The sequence below is a fragment of the Pipistrellus kuhlii genome, unplaced genomic scaffold (genome assembly GCF_014108245.1).
Source record: "Pipistrellus kuhlii isolate mPipKuh1 unplaced genomic scaffold, mPipKuh1.p scaffold_m20_p_35, whole genome shotgun sequence".
Lineage (NCBI taxonomy): Eukaryota > Metazoa > Chordata > Mammalia > Chiroptera > Vespertilionidae > Pipistrellus > Pipistrellus kuhlii.
Window position 1 is genome coordinate 2,452,957 of NW_023425535.1, and position 19,375 is coordinate 2,472,331.

The following is a 19,375-nucleotide window of genomic DNA, read 5'->3' on the forward strand; positions in this document are numbered from 1 at the left end:
CTGCTCCACCTAAGAGCGTTCCTCCGAAGGCCCTGGCGGTTGACTAGGGCCTGAGGTCTTTCCACTCAGAAACAATAGGGATGTCTGGGGGCTTGGGTTCAGAGTGAAAGAGCACGAGGAACCTAGAAACTGAACGTATTTGGAATCTAGTGTGTTCTAATGTAACTCCGCAGGACTGCTCCTTCACCAGTTTCCTTGTTGAGGAAATGGCTCTCTTTTCCTGCCCTATGCGGTTGGTGCTCTCTGAGCTATTACTGATGTCGATATTTTAGTTATTTGAAACTCATATGATTAGCTCAATGTGTGTGACTTACAGGCTAATTCCAGAAAATGGCACCTTTCCAAAACCGAGGGACAAGTGAGTTGACAAATGAGTGCCCAGCCAGCATCCTTCTGTGCCACCGGGCCCGCGGGAGGCTCCAGCAGAACCTGGATGTACCAACAACCACGCGAGGTCAGAACAAGCATATTGCTGCTCCCAATAAACTCCCAGGGCCACCACTTCTTTTTAAAAATATATTTTTATTGATTTCCCAGAGGAAGGGCAAGGGAGAGAGAGATAGAAACGTCAATGATGAGAGAGAATCATTGATCAGCTGCCTCCTACATGTCCCCTATTGGGGATCAAACTTCCAACCCTAGCATGTGCCCTTAGTCGGAATCGAACTTGGGACCCTTCAGTCTGCAGGCTGACACTATCCACTGAGCCAAACTGGCTAGGACTGGCCACTACTTCTTTCCAGGAAAGGGCACCAAGGCAGGAGGACTGGGAGCCTTCTCCCAGGGACTCCGCCACCGGCCCAGATGTTAGCGCTGCCACTCACCTGCTACAGGCTCAGGGCCTCTGCCAAGCAGGAGTACTGCCACCTGCTGGCAGCGTTCCTGCAGGCACTGCATGAGAAAACGCAGGTTAAGGCAGTCCTGCACCCCAGCAGTGCTTCCTGGGCTGATGTGTCTGCCCACCATGCAAGCTCCAGCATCACTTCACCTCCTCCTGATGACAATGCCAGAGGGAGAGGTCACCCCACACTAAGCCAAGGAAGTTAGGCTCAAAGGGGTTAAAGAATTTCCCACGGTCTGTGGCTGTGAGTGGCAGAGCTGAGATGTGACAGCATCTGCTGTCTTCGGAGCCTGAACTCTGCCTTCACAGAGTGAGTGCTCACTGAACATCATGGGCCTGGCCGGGCAGCACAGCTGGTTAGACGTCGTCCCACTGTGCCCAGGCTGCGGGCTCAGGGACATGCAGAACCAGCAGATAAATGCATTGATAAGTGGAACAACCAAAGGCCTCTCTCTCTTCCTTCCTCTCTCTCTAAAATCAATAAATTAAGCCCGTCTGGTTTGGCTCAGTGGATAGAGCATTGGCCTGCGGACTGAAGGGTCCCGTGTTCGATTCCTGGTCAGGGCACATGCCCGGGTGGTGGGCTCGGTGCAGAAAGCAGCCGATCAATGATTCTCTCTCATCATTGATATTTCTATCTGTCTCTCCTTCTCCCTTCATCTCTGAAATCAATAAAAATATTTTTAAGTAAATAAAATAAAATCAACTAATAAAATGTAAACATCACAGTGGTGATGATGATGATAAAATGGATGACAACCCAATAAAGTTCTCTTCTCTTCATGGTGTTCAAGCCCTTCGTAAGGTGGCTTCAAATAACTTCTCAGCCCACTCACTGCTTCTCTGCCCACACCAGCCGCCCTGGCCCTGCTGAGCTCGCTGTGGGCCCTCCATGGCGCCTTCCTCGAGTCTCCCTCTGTGCCTGGGCTTCCTTGCCTTCCTCCTCCACCTACTGTCATGGCACATCCTTTCCTTAAGCTTAGCCCCGCTGTCCCCACCTCTCTGGCCTTCCCTTCGCTCTGTCCCAAGGCCTGTGGACACACGTGTGTGGCAGACATCAGAATGCCCTTCCATTTCCTGCACTCCTCTGCCACCCACCCTCAAATGCAGCTGTGAGTGATAGATCCTCCCTTCTCCCAACTGATGGACGGAGAATGACGTAAACTCCATCCCCAGCCTGGACATTCCTGAGCACATAACCAGGTACCTTACATGGACTGTACATTGAACCACCAATCAGCACCTGCCAAATACCCTAAGCCCCCGATTCCTAAGTCCCTAAATTTGTGCCTTATATGAGACCACCAATCAGTGTGTGCTGAGTGCCCTCAGGCCCGCCCCTTCCTTTTCCTCCCCTCAAAAGGCATGTTCATCCTGGCACATGTGCTCTCTCCTTGGAAGGCAGCCCTGCAGGGGTATCTCCACCAATGAAGCCTGTGTCCTGGTCTCCCGTCTCCGCACCCCCGTCTCATCTTTCAGTGAGGTCCTGCAACTGTCATTTCAGAATCCTCATGGCATCCAGGAGGGGTTCCTAGTTACGCCCAGAAGCGGGCACCTCTATGGCAAGACCCTTGCGGCTGCTGAGCACCCCGGAACGAAAACTGTCCTTTTTTCAATTTGTTATTTTTTCCCGGGGCCAACTCAGCTTCAGGAGGGCTGAGCTGCACTCCATCTCGCCTTGTGCTGGGCCAGCAGCACTCACAGTAAAGCTCCCACTGCCCGCTCTGTACCGGGGATGGCGCAGGGGAGACAGGGCCAGCTGGCCTGTCTGCTCCCCAGGCAGCTTGCAGCACTGGCATTTTGGAGAAAAAGCAAAGCACTTCTGGGCTGTTAACAGAGCAGATCACAGGGAGACACATGGGAACCCACAGCCCATCTTCTAAATAACACTGCCCTCTACTGGCACTTCCTTCCCTGCTCCTCTTTCTGCAGCAAAACCCGCACTGCAGCCCCCTTTCCAGCATTTCCTCCGGGTTATGTCTCACGTGATTTACTATTCTATTTGTTGTTATGAATAGTAAATTTACACACACCCCTTTCAGAAGTTAATTACTGCAATTATCCAACTTTGACCAGCACTGGCTTGGCGTCTGCAGAAAATATTTGAGAAAATGCACCACTGCGTTTCATTTGCATATTTTAAAGATGGGGAAAATCACACTTTTCCTAAATTATTTACTGTGACCTGAATAGAGAAAAGTTGCATGCCAAATGGGATTCGTTTTCATTCTTAACTTGACTAATTACCACCATAGGATGAGAGGAAGTTCCTGCCCATATACTAATGTGGCAGCTGAAACCCAGGCTCACAAGGCACTGGGAGCAGAGAGGCTGACACTGTCCTCTGAGCCACTCTGTCAGGCAGAGCCATGGGGTGGGGGGTGGGGGGTGCACAGCACACCACGAGCAACTGTCCAAGTGCTAAGCCCATCCCAGCCACCGGCGGAGTTCTCATTGCGAGTCCATCGCGATGCCAACTGCAGCCAAGGAGCCAGCTGCTCCTGAGGCGGCCGCCCGGGAAAGACGTGCAGGCTGCACGGCTGCGTTCTGCGAGAGCCACGGCGGGGAGAGGCCCGTTCACCGAACACGTCTGACCGCGGGCCTGGGAGTGTCTCATGCCTCCCCGCACCAGCCGGAGACCCGAGGGGGTTACAAAGCTTCCTGAGCCTCAGGCACATGCCAACAGGGACATTCTCATGTTGGTAAAGGAACAACATTCCTTGAGGAGAATGTGTGCCAGTTTCTGTGAGTTCCAGAGAAGCCCTGTCTGAATGCCAAGGTGGAGAGGAGGGTCCAGACCCCAGCTAACTACATGACGAGAAGGCATTTGGGTTGGGGAGCAAATATTCTTATGTTTCAGTTGGATGCTCCCAGAAGTGTGGCAGGGGTTTCAGTGCTGCTCCCAGCAGCCCCTCTCTCTTTACACTCATGCTGCCCACACAGCACAGAGGGTATGGGACCAGGCTAACCTCCACACAGGCTGCTCCTTCCTCGGCCGCCCCTCCTCTCACCCGCCCGGTCCCCACGCTGCCCTGCTCCCCGCCCAGCCACCCAGCAGGCTCCTTCCCTGCCTACTGGCCACCAGCTAAGAGGCGGCCCCCATGACCTCCCCCTTCACAGAGTGAGATGTGATTGGGTCCCGCCTCCAATCCGGGGTTCCCTCCCAGCACCCTGGATTTTTCCAGGACAGTCCTTCTCGTAGTTTGTAGCTGGGGATTCGTTTGTGAGCTTATTCATGTGTCTGTCCGCGCTGTCACTCCTCCCGGTCCCCGCACAGAAGCAGGCTCCATGGGCAGTGTCTGCCGTTAGCCCCGCTCAGCCTGCACGGAGCCCCGGCCGGAGTGCAGGGCACCAGGAGACCTGCATGCGCCATGCACAGAGCAAGGACTTGGGGTCCCCAACGCCCACTGCTTCCTCAGCACCGACCTGCCTCAGGGGGCGCCGTCCTTGCAGCCAGTCTGGTTTGGCTGCTGTTTTTAGGAGGTGGCCACTTGCTGGGTCCTGAAGGCCCTGGAAGGCGGCAGGACTGGCCCAGTGTCTGGGGCATCACAGGCTGCAGATGGCCCTTTGCGCCAGGGGCTCCGCTCACACTCACACAGAGTGCCATGCCGAGGGTAACTGCGCAAAGGAAAGCCCAGTCCCAGCCAGAAGGAGCTGAACAGCCAGCCGGGTAAGAAGGCAGCTGTGTGTGTCACACATACCTGGGCGTGGTCGTGATGGTACAGCCGAGGCAGCAGCTGGACCATGATGCACAGGGCCCCGGGGTGCATGATCACAGCATCACCTTCGTCCATCCTGCAGCCAGAGGGGAAGCCCATCAGCCTGAGCCTTCAGGCACTTGTTTCCACAGACCTTTCTGGATCTTTCTAAGAGAGGCCACGACACACACCCTCCGCCTGCCACTTATGTCTACATGACCTTAGACTAATTAATTTGAGCTAATTTCCCCAGCTCTGCTGGCGCTTACACTGCCACCCTTTCCACCCAGAGGAGGAGGGTGACGTTTCTGTGCCCCGAGGCCCGGGCCTGGCAAGGAGTTGTGCTCAACGGAAGTGGCTCCTGGTTCACTCCCCGTCTCTGCAGATGCAGGAGATGGTGAAGTTCTTATTATATGTTAAACACATACACACACTCACACACAGCCACACACACACACTCACACAAAGCCACACTCACACACACACTCACACACACTCACACATACACTCACACTCACACACACACACTCACACACAAATATTCTCTCTCTCTCTCTGTCTCTCTCTCTCACACACACACACCCACACACACACTCACACACACACACTCACACTCACACACACACACTCACACACATACACTGTCACACACACACACTCACACACACATACACACTCTCTCTCTCTCTGTCTCTCTCACACACACACTCACACACACATACACACACTCTCTCTCTCTCTTTCTTTCTCTCTCTCTCTCTCTCTCTCTCTCTCTCTCTCTCTCTTTCTCTCACACACACACTCACACACACATACACACACTCGCTCTCTCTCACACACACACACACACACAAACTCACACTCACACACTCTCACACACACACACTCTCTCTCACACACACACACACACACACTCACAAACTTCCAGGCCTCTTCAAGTTGGTGTAGGCACACTCCTATGTCCTAGCACTGAATGCAGCTACAAGCCCAGGGAGGATGCGTGAGCTGCCTCCTAAGAACTCTGCACAGTGAGTGGCAGCAGAGAAAGAAACCAAGCCCGAGCACAGGCGGCTGGCAGTGGTTTCCCGTAGCCCCGCAGCACCTCTGGGCGGGCTCGCAGGGAGCCCGAAACACAGAGCCATGCATGGCGTGTGGACAGGGCACACAGAGATCCAAGAAGAGGCGCTATGTCTGGTCTGAGGAGCAGGAAAGGAGGCTCCTACAAGCCACACACCATGGCAGACCATGGACTTCTTGTTGGCTTTCTCCATTCCTTCTCTCCCCAGGCATCAGGCAGCCCATGGCAGAAGCAGTGCTGGGCAGGATCTAGAACTCCCTGGGAGGAGAATCCTGTTCTCTGACTAGAGGAACTATGGTCCCAAAGTGTAGGCAAAATTCTCCTTATTTTGTCTCCTTTCCTTCCACCTGCTTGGGCCCAGAAACAGGCACCATGTGTGAAATGTGTGGTGAGCAGGGAAACAAACGCCATGAATGTCTAACAGAGGAAAGGAAAAGGCTGGGGAGTCAGAAAGTGTTGAGGAGATGATGAAGAGGAAAAGGCTTATGAAAGTGAGATCACTGAGTTCTGTATCAAACTCTGGGCTCAATTCTAAGCTGCACATGTGTGGTCTGATGCTATATCACATTCTAAGGCTTTGAGAACTGAACCTGGTGGCAGACCACTACCCAAGACTGGCTATCATCTGGAGCAAGTACAGGAGAGATCAAAATACGCTGCAAAGTCTTTGAAACCTGAGCCCAGCTGGGCTGATTGCCTGGTAAAGCAAAGTAACCAACTTTCTGCAGGAAGTGTTAGCAAGAATCAGGGTCCATAACATTCCAAGTGTGAAGGATCCAATCTGAACTTATTCAGCATAGAATGAGCCAGGGAGACCTCACTCTCTCACCCAGAAAAAGGTGCCAAATGTGAGATGACACGGGTATTGAATTATTGGACAAAAACTTTAAAGCCGCTATTATTAACCAAACTATAAGAAGTTAGGGTTAATACTTTTGAAATGAATGAAAAACTAGAAAGTTTCAGTAAAGAAATGGAATCAATAAAAAAATAAAAATTTAAGAACTGAACATTACAGTAACTGAATGTTTACATCTCACTAAATTAGAACAATAAGAGAATAAGTTGAGAGAGGAAAGAGTCCATGAATTTGAGGATAAATTATTGGGAAATCTGACAAAAAATGAAGAAAGTTTCAAATGTCACACATCGTGAAATCAAAGAATCTAACTAATATTCCAGTTGTTGGAGTTCCCCAGGAGAGAAGGAGTATAGTGTAAAAATAAAACATGTTCATGAAGGTTTTAGCCAATATTTCTTCAAATTTAGTAACCTTAAAGATTCAAGAAGCTTAGCTAAACGCAAATAAACAACAGAAAAGTCCATGCCCAGGCATACATACATAACCAACAACATAACCAACTTTTCAATCCTAAAGACAATGAGAACTCCTTAAAGCAGCCAGAAAAGAACAACACATCACACACAGGGCAACAGCAGTGTGAATGACCATGGGTTTTCTCATGAGAAAGCAGAAGCCAGGGAACAGTGTTTCTAAGTGCTGAAAAGAAATGCACAGAATTTCCTATTAGGCAAAAACATCCTTCAGGAACTAGAGCAGAAATAAATACATTCCCAGGTGGAGATAAATGCAGAGAATTGCTTGTCATTAAACTTTCTCTAAAATATAATACTAAAATAATTTCTTCAGGTGAGAAGGAAATCATAACAGAAGGAAATTGGTATTTCAATAATGAGAAAGAACAATAGAAATTGTAAATGTTTAGAAAAGTATAATAACTATTTTATCTCTTAAGTTCTTAAAACACACTTAATGGTTGGAAGCAAATTGTAATAGGTGGGATACACATGACAACTATAACAGATACAGGGGAGGCCAAAGGGATGTGCATAGAGGTAAGGTTTCTATACTTTATTTGAAGCAGCAAAACGTTAATTATAAGTAGGCTATTAAAAAGTTAAGTATGTTTATCATAATCCTTAGAACTAGCACCAAAGAAGCTAAACAAAGAGAGAGAGTAAAAAATTAAATAGGTAAATTCAAATGAAATAAGATAATACATTCAAATAACCCACAAAAAGGAAAGAGAAACAGAGAACAAAAAAAGAGGGAACAAAGAGAAAGCAAATAAGATGATAGACCTAAATCCAAACACACCAAAAATTACACTGACTAAAAATGAGTTACATACAATAATTAATAGACACACATCATAGGAATGGAAAAGGCAAAAGACTAAACTACATGCCATCTACAAGAAGTCCGCTTTAAATATAATAATACATAGAGGTTAAAAGTAAACAGATAGAAAAGGTATACCATGCTAACACTAATCCAAAGAAAGCTGGTATGGTTCTGTTAATTTTAGAGAAAGAGGACTTCAGAGTGAAGAATATTGCCAGGAATCAACAGGTACATTGCATAATGATGAAAGGAGGCATAGAACCCAAAATGGGCAGGCACTTTACAAAGGAGCATCAGAATTCATAAGAATTGAAAGAAGTAAAAGGGTAAATCCTCAATTTACACTAATAAAAGAGGAAAATGCAAATTAACCATTACTCCACTACACCCCAAGCCAAGCCTACCAACCAATCAGGAGTGAGTATGCAAATTAACCCAACCAAGATGGCAACTGGCCACTGAACAAGCAGGAGGGATTGGATTTCCCCAGAGATGGAGGAAGCCAAGCTTTCTGCCCACTCTGGCAGGCCCTGGCCTTCACTCAAGGCTACAAAGTTTCAATTATAGAAGATAAACAAATCCTAACAAAAAAGGCTGCAGCAACGGAGCAAGCAGGAAGCTTGGGTTACCTTGGCGATGGACAAAGCCAAACTTCCTGGCCAGCCCCGGCCTCTACTCAAGGCTACAAAGTCTCAATTATAGAAGATAAATAAATCATAGATCCCAGGGCCTCTGCTTGTGTCTCTGGGGGAAAAACCACCACAGGCCCTTTGCCCAGCCATTCCATGCCTCAAGGGGACCCCAACCCTGATCCAGGACACCCTTCAGGGCAAACCAGCCAGCTCCACCCATGCACCAGGCCTCTATCCTATCTAATAAGAGAGTAATATACAGATTGACCATCACTCCAACACACAAGATGGCTGCCTCTATGTGGTCAAAGATCCTACCCCCATGTGGACATAAGATGGCTGTCACAAGATGACCAGCAGGGGATAGTAGTTGAGAGGGACCAGGTCTGCAAGGGAGGGCAGTTGTGGGTGATCAGGCCAGCAGGGGAGAGCATTTGGGAGGGACCAGGCTTGCAAGGGAGGGAAGTTAGGGAGATCAAGCCTACTACAGGGGAGAAAAGTTATGGGTGACCAAGCTGGCTGAGGAGGGAAGTTGGGGGCAACCAGGCCTGCAGGGAAGGGTAGTTGGGGGGACCCAGGCCTGCAGGGGAGGGCAGTTAGGGGCAATCAGACTGGCAGGGGTGTGGTTAGGGTGAGATCAGGCTGGCACACAGAAGTGATTAATAGCAATCAGGAAGGCAGGCAGGAGAGCAGTTGGGAGCCAGCAGTTCTGGATTGTGAGAGGAATGTCTGACTGCCTGTTTAGACCCTACCTTACCAGGATCAGGCCGAAATGGGCAGTCAGACATCCCTCAGGGGGTCCCAGATTGGAAAGGGTGCAGGCTGGGCTGAGGGACATACACCTCCATGCATGAATTTCATGCACTGGGCCTCTAGTCTATATATAATTCAACACTCTTTTCTAAGTGATATAAAACATGGTCAGAAAATCACCAAAGATATAGAACTGAACACCACCAACCAACTATATAGTGGCATTCTAGAAACACTCCACTCCATAGCTGCAGAATACACATTCTTGTCAAGTTTTCATGGAGCACATGTCAACATCTAATGGGCCATAAAATAAACCTTAAATCATCCCAAATATATAAAATCATCTAATGTGCATTCTCTAATCACAACAACATTAAAATCAGCATGAATAACAGAAAGAAAACTGAAAAGGATACAGGTACTTAGGAATTAAAAAATATACCTCTCTTTTTACTGTGATAAAATACACATAACCAAAAACTTACTACCTTCATTGTTTTGACTATACAGTTCAGTGGTATTAAGTACAGACATGTTGTAAACAACATGTTTCTAAATAGTCTATGGGTCAAATGGAAAGTTGCAAGAAAAATTGAAAATATTTGAGCTTAAATAATAATGACCATAGAAAAGTTTATGAGGTGCTGTTAAAGCAGTACTTAGAAGAAAACATATAGATTGAAATGTTTACATTACAAGAGAATAAAGGTCTCCAATGAAAAATCCAAGTTTCTAATGTAAGATGCTATTTAAAAATAAATTAATCAACAAGCCCAGAGCGAGTAGAAAAAGTATAATAAAGATAGTAAATAGCAATGAAATTAAAAACGGAAAAACAATTAAGAAAATAAAAGACAGAAAATTTTAGTTCTTTGGAAACATTTTAAAAATGGAAAAATTACTAGCCAAACTAACTAAAAAGGAAAAGTCACAATTATCAATATCAGGAATGAAAGAGAAAATATTACTACATACCCCAAAGACATTAAAAGGATAATAAGAAAATACTACAAATAATACTGCCCACATAAATTTGATAATTTAGATGAAATGGATCTATTCCTACAAAGCCATAAATTACCAAAAGTCAAGCAAGAAAAAAACAAAACAAAACAAAAAACCAGAATAGTTTATACTTATTACAAAAACTCAATAGAATTGAAAATCTTTCCTCACATGCATAAAACACACATACACACAAAACAAAAACAAACAAAAAAACAAACAAACAAAAAAAACGCTCCAGGCCCAGATGTTTCCACTGGTGAATTCTAACACACGTCCAAAAGATAAACACCACCAATTTACACAACCTTTTTACCAAAAATACAAGAGGACCCTTCCCAATGCATTCTATGAACCCAGCTTTACCCTGTTACCAAAAGCAGACATAGTTAGTATAACAAAGCTACTTGCCAACATCTCTTACAAACACATGCAAAAATCCTCAAAAACAAGTAGGAAGTCAAAAGTAAAATAAGTGAGGCACCATGGCAACTCCACAAATGAAGGCTGATTCACTACCCAAAAATCAGTCATATTAATGTAATTCATCATATTAATAAACTAAAGAAGAAAAATAAACACCTGACAAAATGCAGAAAAAGCATCTGAGAAATCGAACATCTTTCCATGATAAACACTCTTAGTAAACTGGAAATAGAAGAAATCTTCCATAACTTCATTATGGATCTCTACAAAAAAAATAGTGGATATAATATTCGATGACAAAATACTGAATGCTTTCTCCTCCAGGGTAAGACCAAGGCATGGATAGCCACTCTCACTGTCTCCACTCAACATCAGGTGGAACAGCAGATTGGAAAAGGAGAAATTCGCAAACAGTATGATTGTCTATGTAGAAAATCTCGAGCAATTTATATATTAAAAAAAGCTCCTGGAACTAATAAGTAAGGTTAGCAAGGCCTCAGGATGCAGTTACATATAAAATGAATCATATCCCCATATACTAGCAATAAACATTGGGAAAACAAAGCTTTAAAAATATCATAAAATAGTGCTCCCCCCAAAAGATTAAGTACTTAGGTACCTGGTTCAGTTGTTATGGAAAACAGTTTAGTGTTTCTTCAGAAAAGTAAACATAGTAGGAGACTTTAATACCCCACTGTCACCCTTTGACAAATCATCTAAACAAAAAATCAGCAAATAAATATCAATCCTAAATGACTCGCTAGACCAGATGGAATTAATCGATATCTTCAGAACATTCCACCCCAAAGCCACAGAATATACATTCTTCTCAAGCACACATGGGACATTCTCAAAGATAGACCACATTTTGGGACATAGGCAAAGTCTCTTCAAATTCAAGAAGAAAGAAATCATATCAAGCATCTTCTCAGATCATAGTGGCATAAAACTGGAAATTAACTACAATGAAAAAAAATCCAAAGAAATCAAACACATGGAGACTAAACAGCATGCTATTAAACAAGGACTGGGTTACCAAAGAAATCAAGGAAGAAATTAAAAACATCCTGGAAACAAATGACAATGAAAACACAACTATCCAAAATCTATGGGACACAGCAAAAGCAGTTTTGAGAGGGAAGTTCATATCCCTACAAGCCTATTGCAAAAAGCTAGAAAAAATGGTAACAAATGATCTAACTCTACAACTCAAAGAGTCAGAAAAAGAGCAACAAGAAAATCCCAGTGTAAGCAGAAGGAAGGAAATAACAAAAATCAGAGCGGAGATAAACGACATAGAGACCAAAGAAACAATACATAAGATCAACAAAACCAAGAGCTGGTTCTTTGAAAGAATAAACAAGATAGATGAACCTCTAGCCAGGCTAACCAAGAAACAAAGAGAGAGGACCCAAATAAACAAAATCAGAAACAAAAGAGGTGAAATAACAACAACCCCCGCCAAAATACAAAGGATTGTTACAAAATACTACCAACAACTCTATTCCAACAAACTGAACAACCTGGAGGAAATGGTCATATTCCTAGAAAAATACAACCTTCCAAAACTCAATCAGGAAGAATCTAAAAATCTCAATAGAGCAGTGTCTTGGGAAGAAATTGAAACAGTCATCAAAAAGCTTCCAGCAAACAAAAGCCCAGGGCCAGATGGCTTCACAGGAGAGTTTTACCAAACATTCAAGGAAGAACTAAAACCTATCCTCCTCAGACTTTTCCAAAAAATTCAAGAGGAAGGAACACTTCCAAACTCCTTCTATGAAGCCAGCATCACCCTAATACCAAAACCAGATAAAGACAACTCAATGAAAGAGAATTACAGGCCAATATCCCTCATGAACATAGATGCCAAAATCCTCAACAAAATTCTAGCAAATCGGCTCCAGCAGAGCATCACAAAGATCATACACCATGACCAAGTAGGATTTATTCCAGGAATGCAAGGTTGGTACAATATCCGCAAATCAATAAACGTGATACATCACATAAACAAATTGAAAGATAAAAATCATATAGTCATATCAATTGATGCAGAAAAAGCATTTGATAAAATCCAACACCCTTGCCTGATAAAAACTCTCAACAAGGTGGGAGTACAAGGATCATACCTCAACATAATAAAAGCTATATATGATAAACCCACAGCCAACATCATACTCAATGGGCAAAAACTAAAACCATTCCCTCTAAGAACAGGAACAAGACAGGGATGTCCACTATCGCCACTCCTCTTTGACATAGTACTGGAAGTACTAGCCATTGCAATTAGACAAGAGGAGGAAATAAAAGGCATCCAAATTGGAAAAGAAGAAGTAAAGTTATCCTTATTTGCAGATGACATGATATTATATATAAAAAAACCAAAAGACTCCATTAAAAAACTATTTGGCTTAATAAATGAATTTGGCAATGTAGCAGGATACAAAATTAATGCCAAGAAATCCATGGCATTTCTATACACCAACAGTGAAACTACAGAAACAGAGACTAAAAAAGCAATTCCATTTATCATCACACCAAAAAAATTAAGATACCTAGGAATAAACTTAACTAAGGAAGTAAAGGACCTATACGTGGAAAACTACACGACACTGAAAAAAGAGATAGAGGAAGATGTAAACAGATGGAAGAACATACCATGCTCATGGATTGGTAGAATCAACATCATCAAAATGTCCATACTTCCTAAAGCAATCTATATGTTCAATGCACTCCCCATTAAAATTCCAACGGCATATTTCACTGACCTAGAAAGAACTCTCCAAAAGTTCATTTGGAACAATAAAAGACCCTGAATAGCCACAGCAATCCTGAGAAAGAAGAGTAAAGTAGGAGGAATCTCAATACCAGATTTCAAACTGTACTAAAAGCCACTGTTCTCAAAACAGCCTGGTACTGGCACAAGAACAGACTTATAGATCAATGGAATAGAATCGAGAACCCAGATATCAACCCAAATCACTATGCTCAATTAATATTTGACAAAAGAGGCACGAATATACAATGGAGTCAAGACAGTCTCTTCAATAAATGGTGTTGGGAAAATTGGACAGATACATGCAAAAGAATGAAACTAGATCACCAACTTACACCATACACAAAAATAAACTCAAAATGGATACAGGACTTAAACATAAGACGGGAAACTATAAAAATACTAGAAGCATCCACAGGCAACAAAATCTCAGACATATGCCAAAAGAACTTCTTCACTGATACTGCCCCTAGGGCAATGGAAGCTAAAGAGAAAATAAACAAATGGGACTTCATCAAAATAAAAAGCTTTTTTACAGCAAAGGAAACCATCAACAAAACAACAAGAAAGCCCTCTGTATGGGAGAACATATTTGCAAATGTTACCACTGATAAAGGTTTAATCTCCAACATCTTCAAACAGCTTATACAACTAAATAAAGGGAAGATGAATGATCCAATTAAAAAATGGGCTATGAACCTAAATAGAATATTTTCAAGAGAAGACAGAAGGAAGGCCAAAAGGCACATGAAAACATGCTCAAAATCACTAATTATCCGAGAGATGCAATCAAAACAACAATGTGGTACCATCTCACACCTGTCAGAATGGCCAACATCAACAAATCAACAAACTACAAATGTTGGCAAGGTTGTGGAGAAAAAGGAACCCTCGTGCACTGCTGGTGGGAATGCAGACTGGTGCAACCACTGTGGAGAACAGTGTGGAGTTTCCTCAAAAAACTGAAAATGGAACTCCCATTTGACCCAGTAATCCCACTCCTAGGAATATATCCCAAGAAACTAGAAACACCAATCAGAAAGGATATATGCACCCCTATGTTCATAGCAGCACAATCTACAATAGCCAGAATTTGGAAACAGCCTAGGTGCCCGTCAGCAGATGATTGGATCAAAAAACTGTGGTACATCTACACAATGGAATACTATGCTGCCATAAAAAAGAAGGAATTCTCATCATTTGCAGCAACCTGGATAGAACTAGAGAACATTATGCTGAGTGAAATAAGCCAGTCAATGAAAGAGAAATATCACATGGCCTCACTCATTTATGGATATTAAAGAACATTATAAACTGACAAACCAAAAGTCAGATATAAAGACAGTAAAGCAATAAGCAGACTGTAAAATTACAGCAGGGAGAGTAGGGAGATCTGGGGGAGATAAGAGATCAACCGAAGGACTTGTAAACATGCATATAAGTACAACCAATGGACACAAAACTCTGGGGAGGGAGGGTATGTATGGGGGGGGGCAATGTTAAAATGTGTACACAGATAATAATTTAATTTAAAATAAAAAGAAAAAAAAAGAAAAGTAAACATAGAATTACCTTTGAAGCCTTCAGCAATTTCACTCCAAAAGAATTTTAAAAAGATATGGATACATATGTTCATAGGGGTACTAATCATAATAGCCAAAAGGTAGGAACAATCCAAATGTCCATTCATCACAGATGAATGAATACAGCAATCATGGTATATACATTCAATGGGATGATATTCACCCATTAAAAGGAATAAAGTACTGACATGTTACAAGCAGATGAACTTCAGAAATATCATGCTAAGTGAAAGAAGCCAGACACAAAAGACTTTTGTATGATTCCATTAATATGAAACTAGAGGCCCAGTGCACAAAATTTGTGCATGGGGGATGCGGGGGGTGGGGGGTCCTTCAACCCAGCCTGGGACCCCTCAGGGGATGTCTGACTGTAGGATCATGCCTAAACTGGCAGCCAGACATCCCTCTCGCAATCCGGGACCACTGGCTCCTAACCACTCACCTGCCTGCTTGCCTGATCGCCCCTAACCATTCTGCCAGCCTGCCTGATCACCCCTAAGCCCTCTGTCTGCCTGCCTGATCACTCCTAACCACTCTGCCTGCTGGTCTGATCTCCCTTAACTGTTCTCCCCTGCCAACCTGATCCCACTAACTCTCTCCCCTGCCACCTGATCACCCAAACTGCTCTCCCCTGCTGGCCTGATCATCCCTAACAACCTCTGCCTTGGCCCAGCTTTGTCAGGAAGATATCCAGTCTAATTGGCATATTACTCTTTTATTAGTAGAGATATTCAGAACAGGCAAATGTATACAGATAGAAAGCAGCTTGGTGGTTTCATGGGAGTTGGCTGAAGAATGGTAATGTGTATGGGTTTTCCTTTAGAAGAAATGAAAACACAGGGTGGGGCAAAAGTGGTCTTACAGTTATGAGTACAGACAACAGAGTGTATTCTTATATTATCATTCATTCGTTACTGTACTTCCCATACCAACAACTGTAAAGCTACTTTTGCCCACCCTGTGTCTTGGAACTAGATAGAAGTGGAGCTTGCACAAGTTTGCAAATGTACTAAATGCCATCCGAGTTATTAGCTTTACAATCAACAATTTTATGCTATGTGAATTTCACCTAACACAAAAAGAAGCTGTTTTTAAAAAATTTAAAGGAAAAGATGCCTAGCATCTGGGGTACGAATTCTCAAAGTTGAACGTGCTGACCAATAACAAGCGGGCCTTTTTAAAGCCGACCCTGGACTCCTGCCCCAGACTGAGGTTCAGCCATCTGATTGTGGTGCGTTTCAGTGACTGCCCAGTGGGTTCAGATGCAGGGGGTTTAGGCTCAAGGAGCGCTGTTCTAAGAGGCACCCCCAGAGCAGGGGAAGGGGCAGGAGCCCTGCATCCCAAGGTTTCAGGGACCACTTCCACTGGTGTTCCCAAATGGCTTGTACCTTGAAAAAGTCCCGTGGATGTAGCTGGAAGTTATAACCCCAATACACAATCACCTTCTCTGTGAGCCCAGAGGCCTGGGGAAGGGGATCTCTGCCAGATTTTGCAAAGTGAAAGTGATGTCATTCATGTGAGGACTCCTGATGGCCTGAGGGGAGTCTGACCTTGTCTCACCTCCCGCAGCACCTGCCCTGCACTCAGCCAGCAGAGCTGGACCCTTCCTGTCGCCACCACCACCTCACCTGCCTGGCGCTCTGATTGGCGTTTTCCTGCTTAGATATGGGAGTCAGACTGAGCCCCATCTGGACTCTGACCATATCCAGGGGCGGGACTCAGATGCTCCATCTCCTCTCACAAAAGCCTATGGATTCTTAAGTGACTAATTAAAAAATTAAAAATAACATGGACTCATTTTGGCAATTCTCATCCAGAGAAGCACTATCCTCTTTCAAACCACATCTCTGTCAATGCTTCTCCCCCCTGCTATCCCCCCTCCAATCCGTTACCCAGGTCTGAACATGCTATGCCCTAAACATGCCTCACATGTTCTCCTACCAGCAGGGCACTGTCTTATTCAAGCCTTCGCCATTCCTAGGAGGAACTGACACCTCCTGCACTCCACCCTCCCCATTGTGGGTTCTACCCATCCATCCTCAAAACACACACACCTGCATATACACACACATACATACACACACACACACACACACATGCATGCACACACAAATGGCTTCTGTACCATGCCTGCTTGCTCCCTGAGCCTGCTCCTCACAGAATAGCAGGGCAAGGCCGTTCGTGCCTCAATGCCCACTTGTGAGTTCAGGCCCAGCAGCAGGAGCCTCCGCTCTGCGGCCCTGGAGAGACTGGCTCCCTCCGGGCCATGTGGCGATGAAAAGCTCCAATGCCACAAAAGCCACCTGAAGGCAGCGGCCGTCTCAGCCAGGGCCCCGAGAGGTCAGGGCTGCACTGGCAGGGAACAGGCTTATGAGGAGGCTCTCTGCTCAGCTGGGTTCTTGTACCTGAGATGCACACTCAACTCCCAATGTACTAAACACATATCCACACACATGTGTTTGCAGACACACATACGTGTGAATGCACACACCCTAATATGCAACCATGGCCACCCAGAGGAACCTGGACAAACCAGACCAACCTGAATGACAGAGCAAGGCCCACTCGGGAGGGGACTGCGCAGGCAGCGTGGCCCACCAGCAGGGAGTTAGCCAGAGCACTCTCGAGGGCAGCAGGGCCCGGATGCAGGGCTTCCATGGGCAGTGATCTTAGCAAACTAAGTGTTGTCAGTGAGGACTGCGTGGGGACCCAGCATCAGAAGGATGCCATTTGCCTCCAGCCCAGAGCCCATGGGCCTCCGAGGGAGCTGCAAACAGTCAGGCACAAATGCTGTCTGGTGTGTGGAGCTTTGAGTTCTGGCGATGCCTAGAATGCCCTGGAGGTGTGGGCATGTGGGAGTGTTTGCACCTAAGCTACCTGCAGAAGGCCAGAGGTTGGGGTGCTTCAGCACAGTTTCCCAAGCACCTCACTGGTCTCTCCAATGGACCGAATGGTACGTATCATCAGGAAGCCTGATCTTACTGGGCTTTGAGCCTGTGATGTTTCCTGAGTGACTACCGAGTCCTATTCCAGGTGTGTCAGAATACCCGAGCCACAGGCCCTAAACAGCAGAGAGATATCGACTTCCACTGTGCAGCTGGGAAACTGAGCTGAGGCGAGCATAAGTAAATGGCTGCTGTCATCACAGGCAGGGAGACCACCATCTCCCTGGCCCTGCTGCCTCCGGCTCTGCTCCCCTCTGCAGCAGGCAGTGCTGTGGGCACACAGGCTAAGGGAAGGGCCCCGAGCTCCAGCCCTGCTTCCCACCGGCCAGCGCGAGGCTGCCTGAGCACCCTGTCCCCATTCCTAGCCCAACTGCCTTGCCTTTAACCCCGTCTCTCAGACAGGCCAACTTTTACTTCCCTAACCATTAGGGGAGCTCAAAGTGCTGTCTTTCCTTTAATGAGGAAAAGACATGCACACAGACGAACACTTGCACACACGCACACATACACATACACACACAGGACTTTGTAGGTGAACCCGGATTCAGAGCCTGGCTCTAGCCTTACTAAATGTGTGACTTTGGCCGTGTGATTGATGCTTTCTCAGCCTTGGTTTCTGCATTAGTAATAGTCTAGGGTTTGAGAAGAAGTTAAATAAAAATAAGTGTTTGGTGCTCAGACCCCAGAGACATCCCACATGGCTGTTGCTTTTCATCACCAAGACCACTTACGGAGTGTCTCTTGGTGCTGACAAATACTTCTGCTCTGAGCGCTGGTGGAATCAGTTGAGTAAGGTTCCAAGATGAGATCGCAAGTGAAGCTGCATACGTCCAGGTGGCCAGGGCAGAGGCCTCCTTAGGAACCCCCTCTACTTCCAGATTAAACAGATTAGGGAATTCTCCCCAAAGAGAAGAAAAAGGGAAAGGCCTGGAATCTGGCCAAGGCTTGGCTCACTGAGTTCACTCTCATGTCTGCAGAAAGACTGGGGACCAGAGTGAGGATGGGCTGCATGGAGCCTGGGGAAGGAAAGTTCTGGGCAAGACTCACAGTCAAAAGCCACAAATGACACAGAAACAAGGGACCCTCAGTGACAGCCACAGAAACAACAGATTGTAGAATCTATCTCTCAAAAGACCCGGGGGTGGGGGGGAGAATTATGATTCATATGTTTGAAATAAAGGAGAGAAAAATATGGACAAGGAGAAAAGCTATAAAATAATCAATTTCACTAGAAAAAGAACAAAATAGGATCTAGAAATATAAAGTATGATCACTGAAATTAAAAATTCAGAACCTCACTGGCTGAATTAAACATTATGTAATAGCCCACTACTAAGAGATTCAATGAGTTGGAAAAGAGATAGAGAGAAATTGTACAAAATGCAGTACACAGAGACAAACACACTGAAAATGTGAAAGAGAAATAGAAGATATAAGAAACTGGAAGCTAGAATAAAAATCAAGCAAATATATCACTGAAGTTTTAAATATA

At 45.1% G+C, this 19,375-nt stretch overlaps 1 protein-coding gene across 1 annotated transcript in view; it reads right to left on the minus strand.

Annotated features, from left to right (window-relative positions):
* The window catches only part of WDFY4 (WDFY family member 4), a 235,169-nt gene that overhangs the window by 151,656 nt on the left and 64,138 nt on the right, over window positions 1-19,375 (minus strand). Inside the window, exon 13 of the mRNA XM_045570637.1 lies at window positions 4,543-4,636. Within this exon, the coding sequence (XP_045426593.1) occupies window positions 4,543-4,636 (94 nt within the window). The remainder of the gene's footprint in view (window positions 1-4,542; window positions 4,637-19,375) is intronic.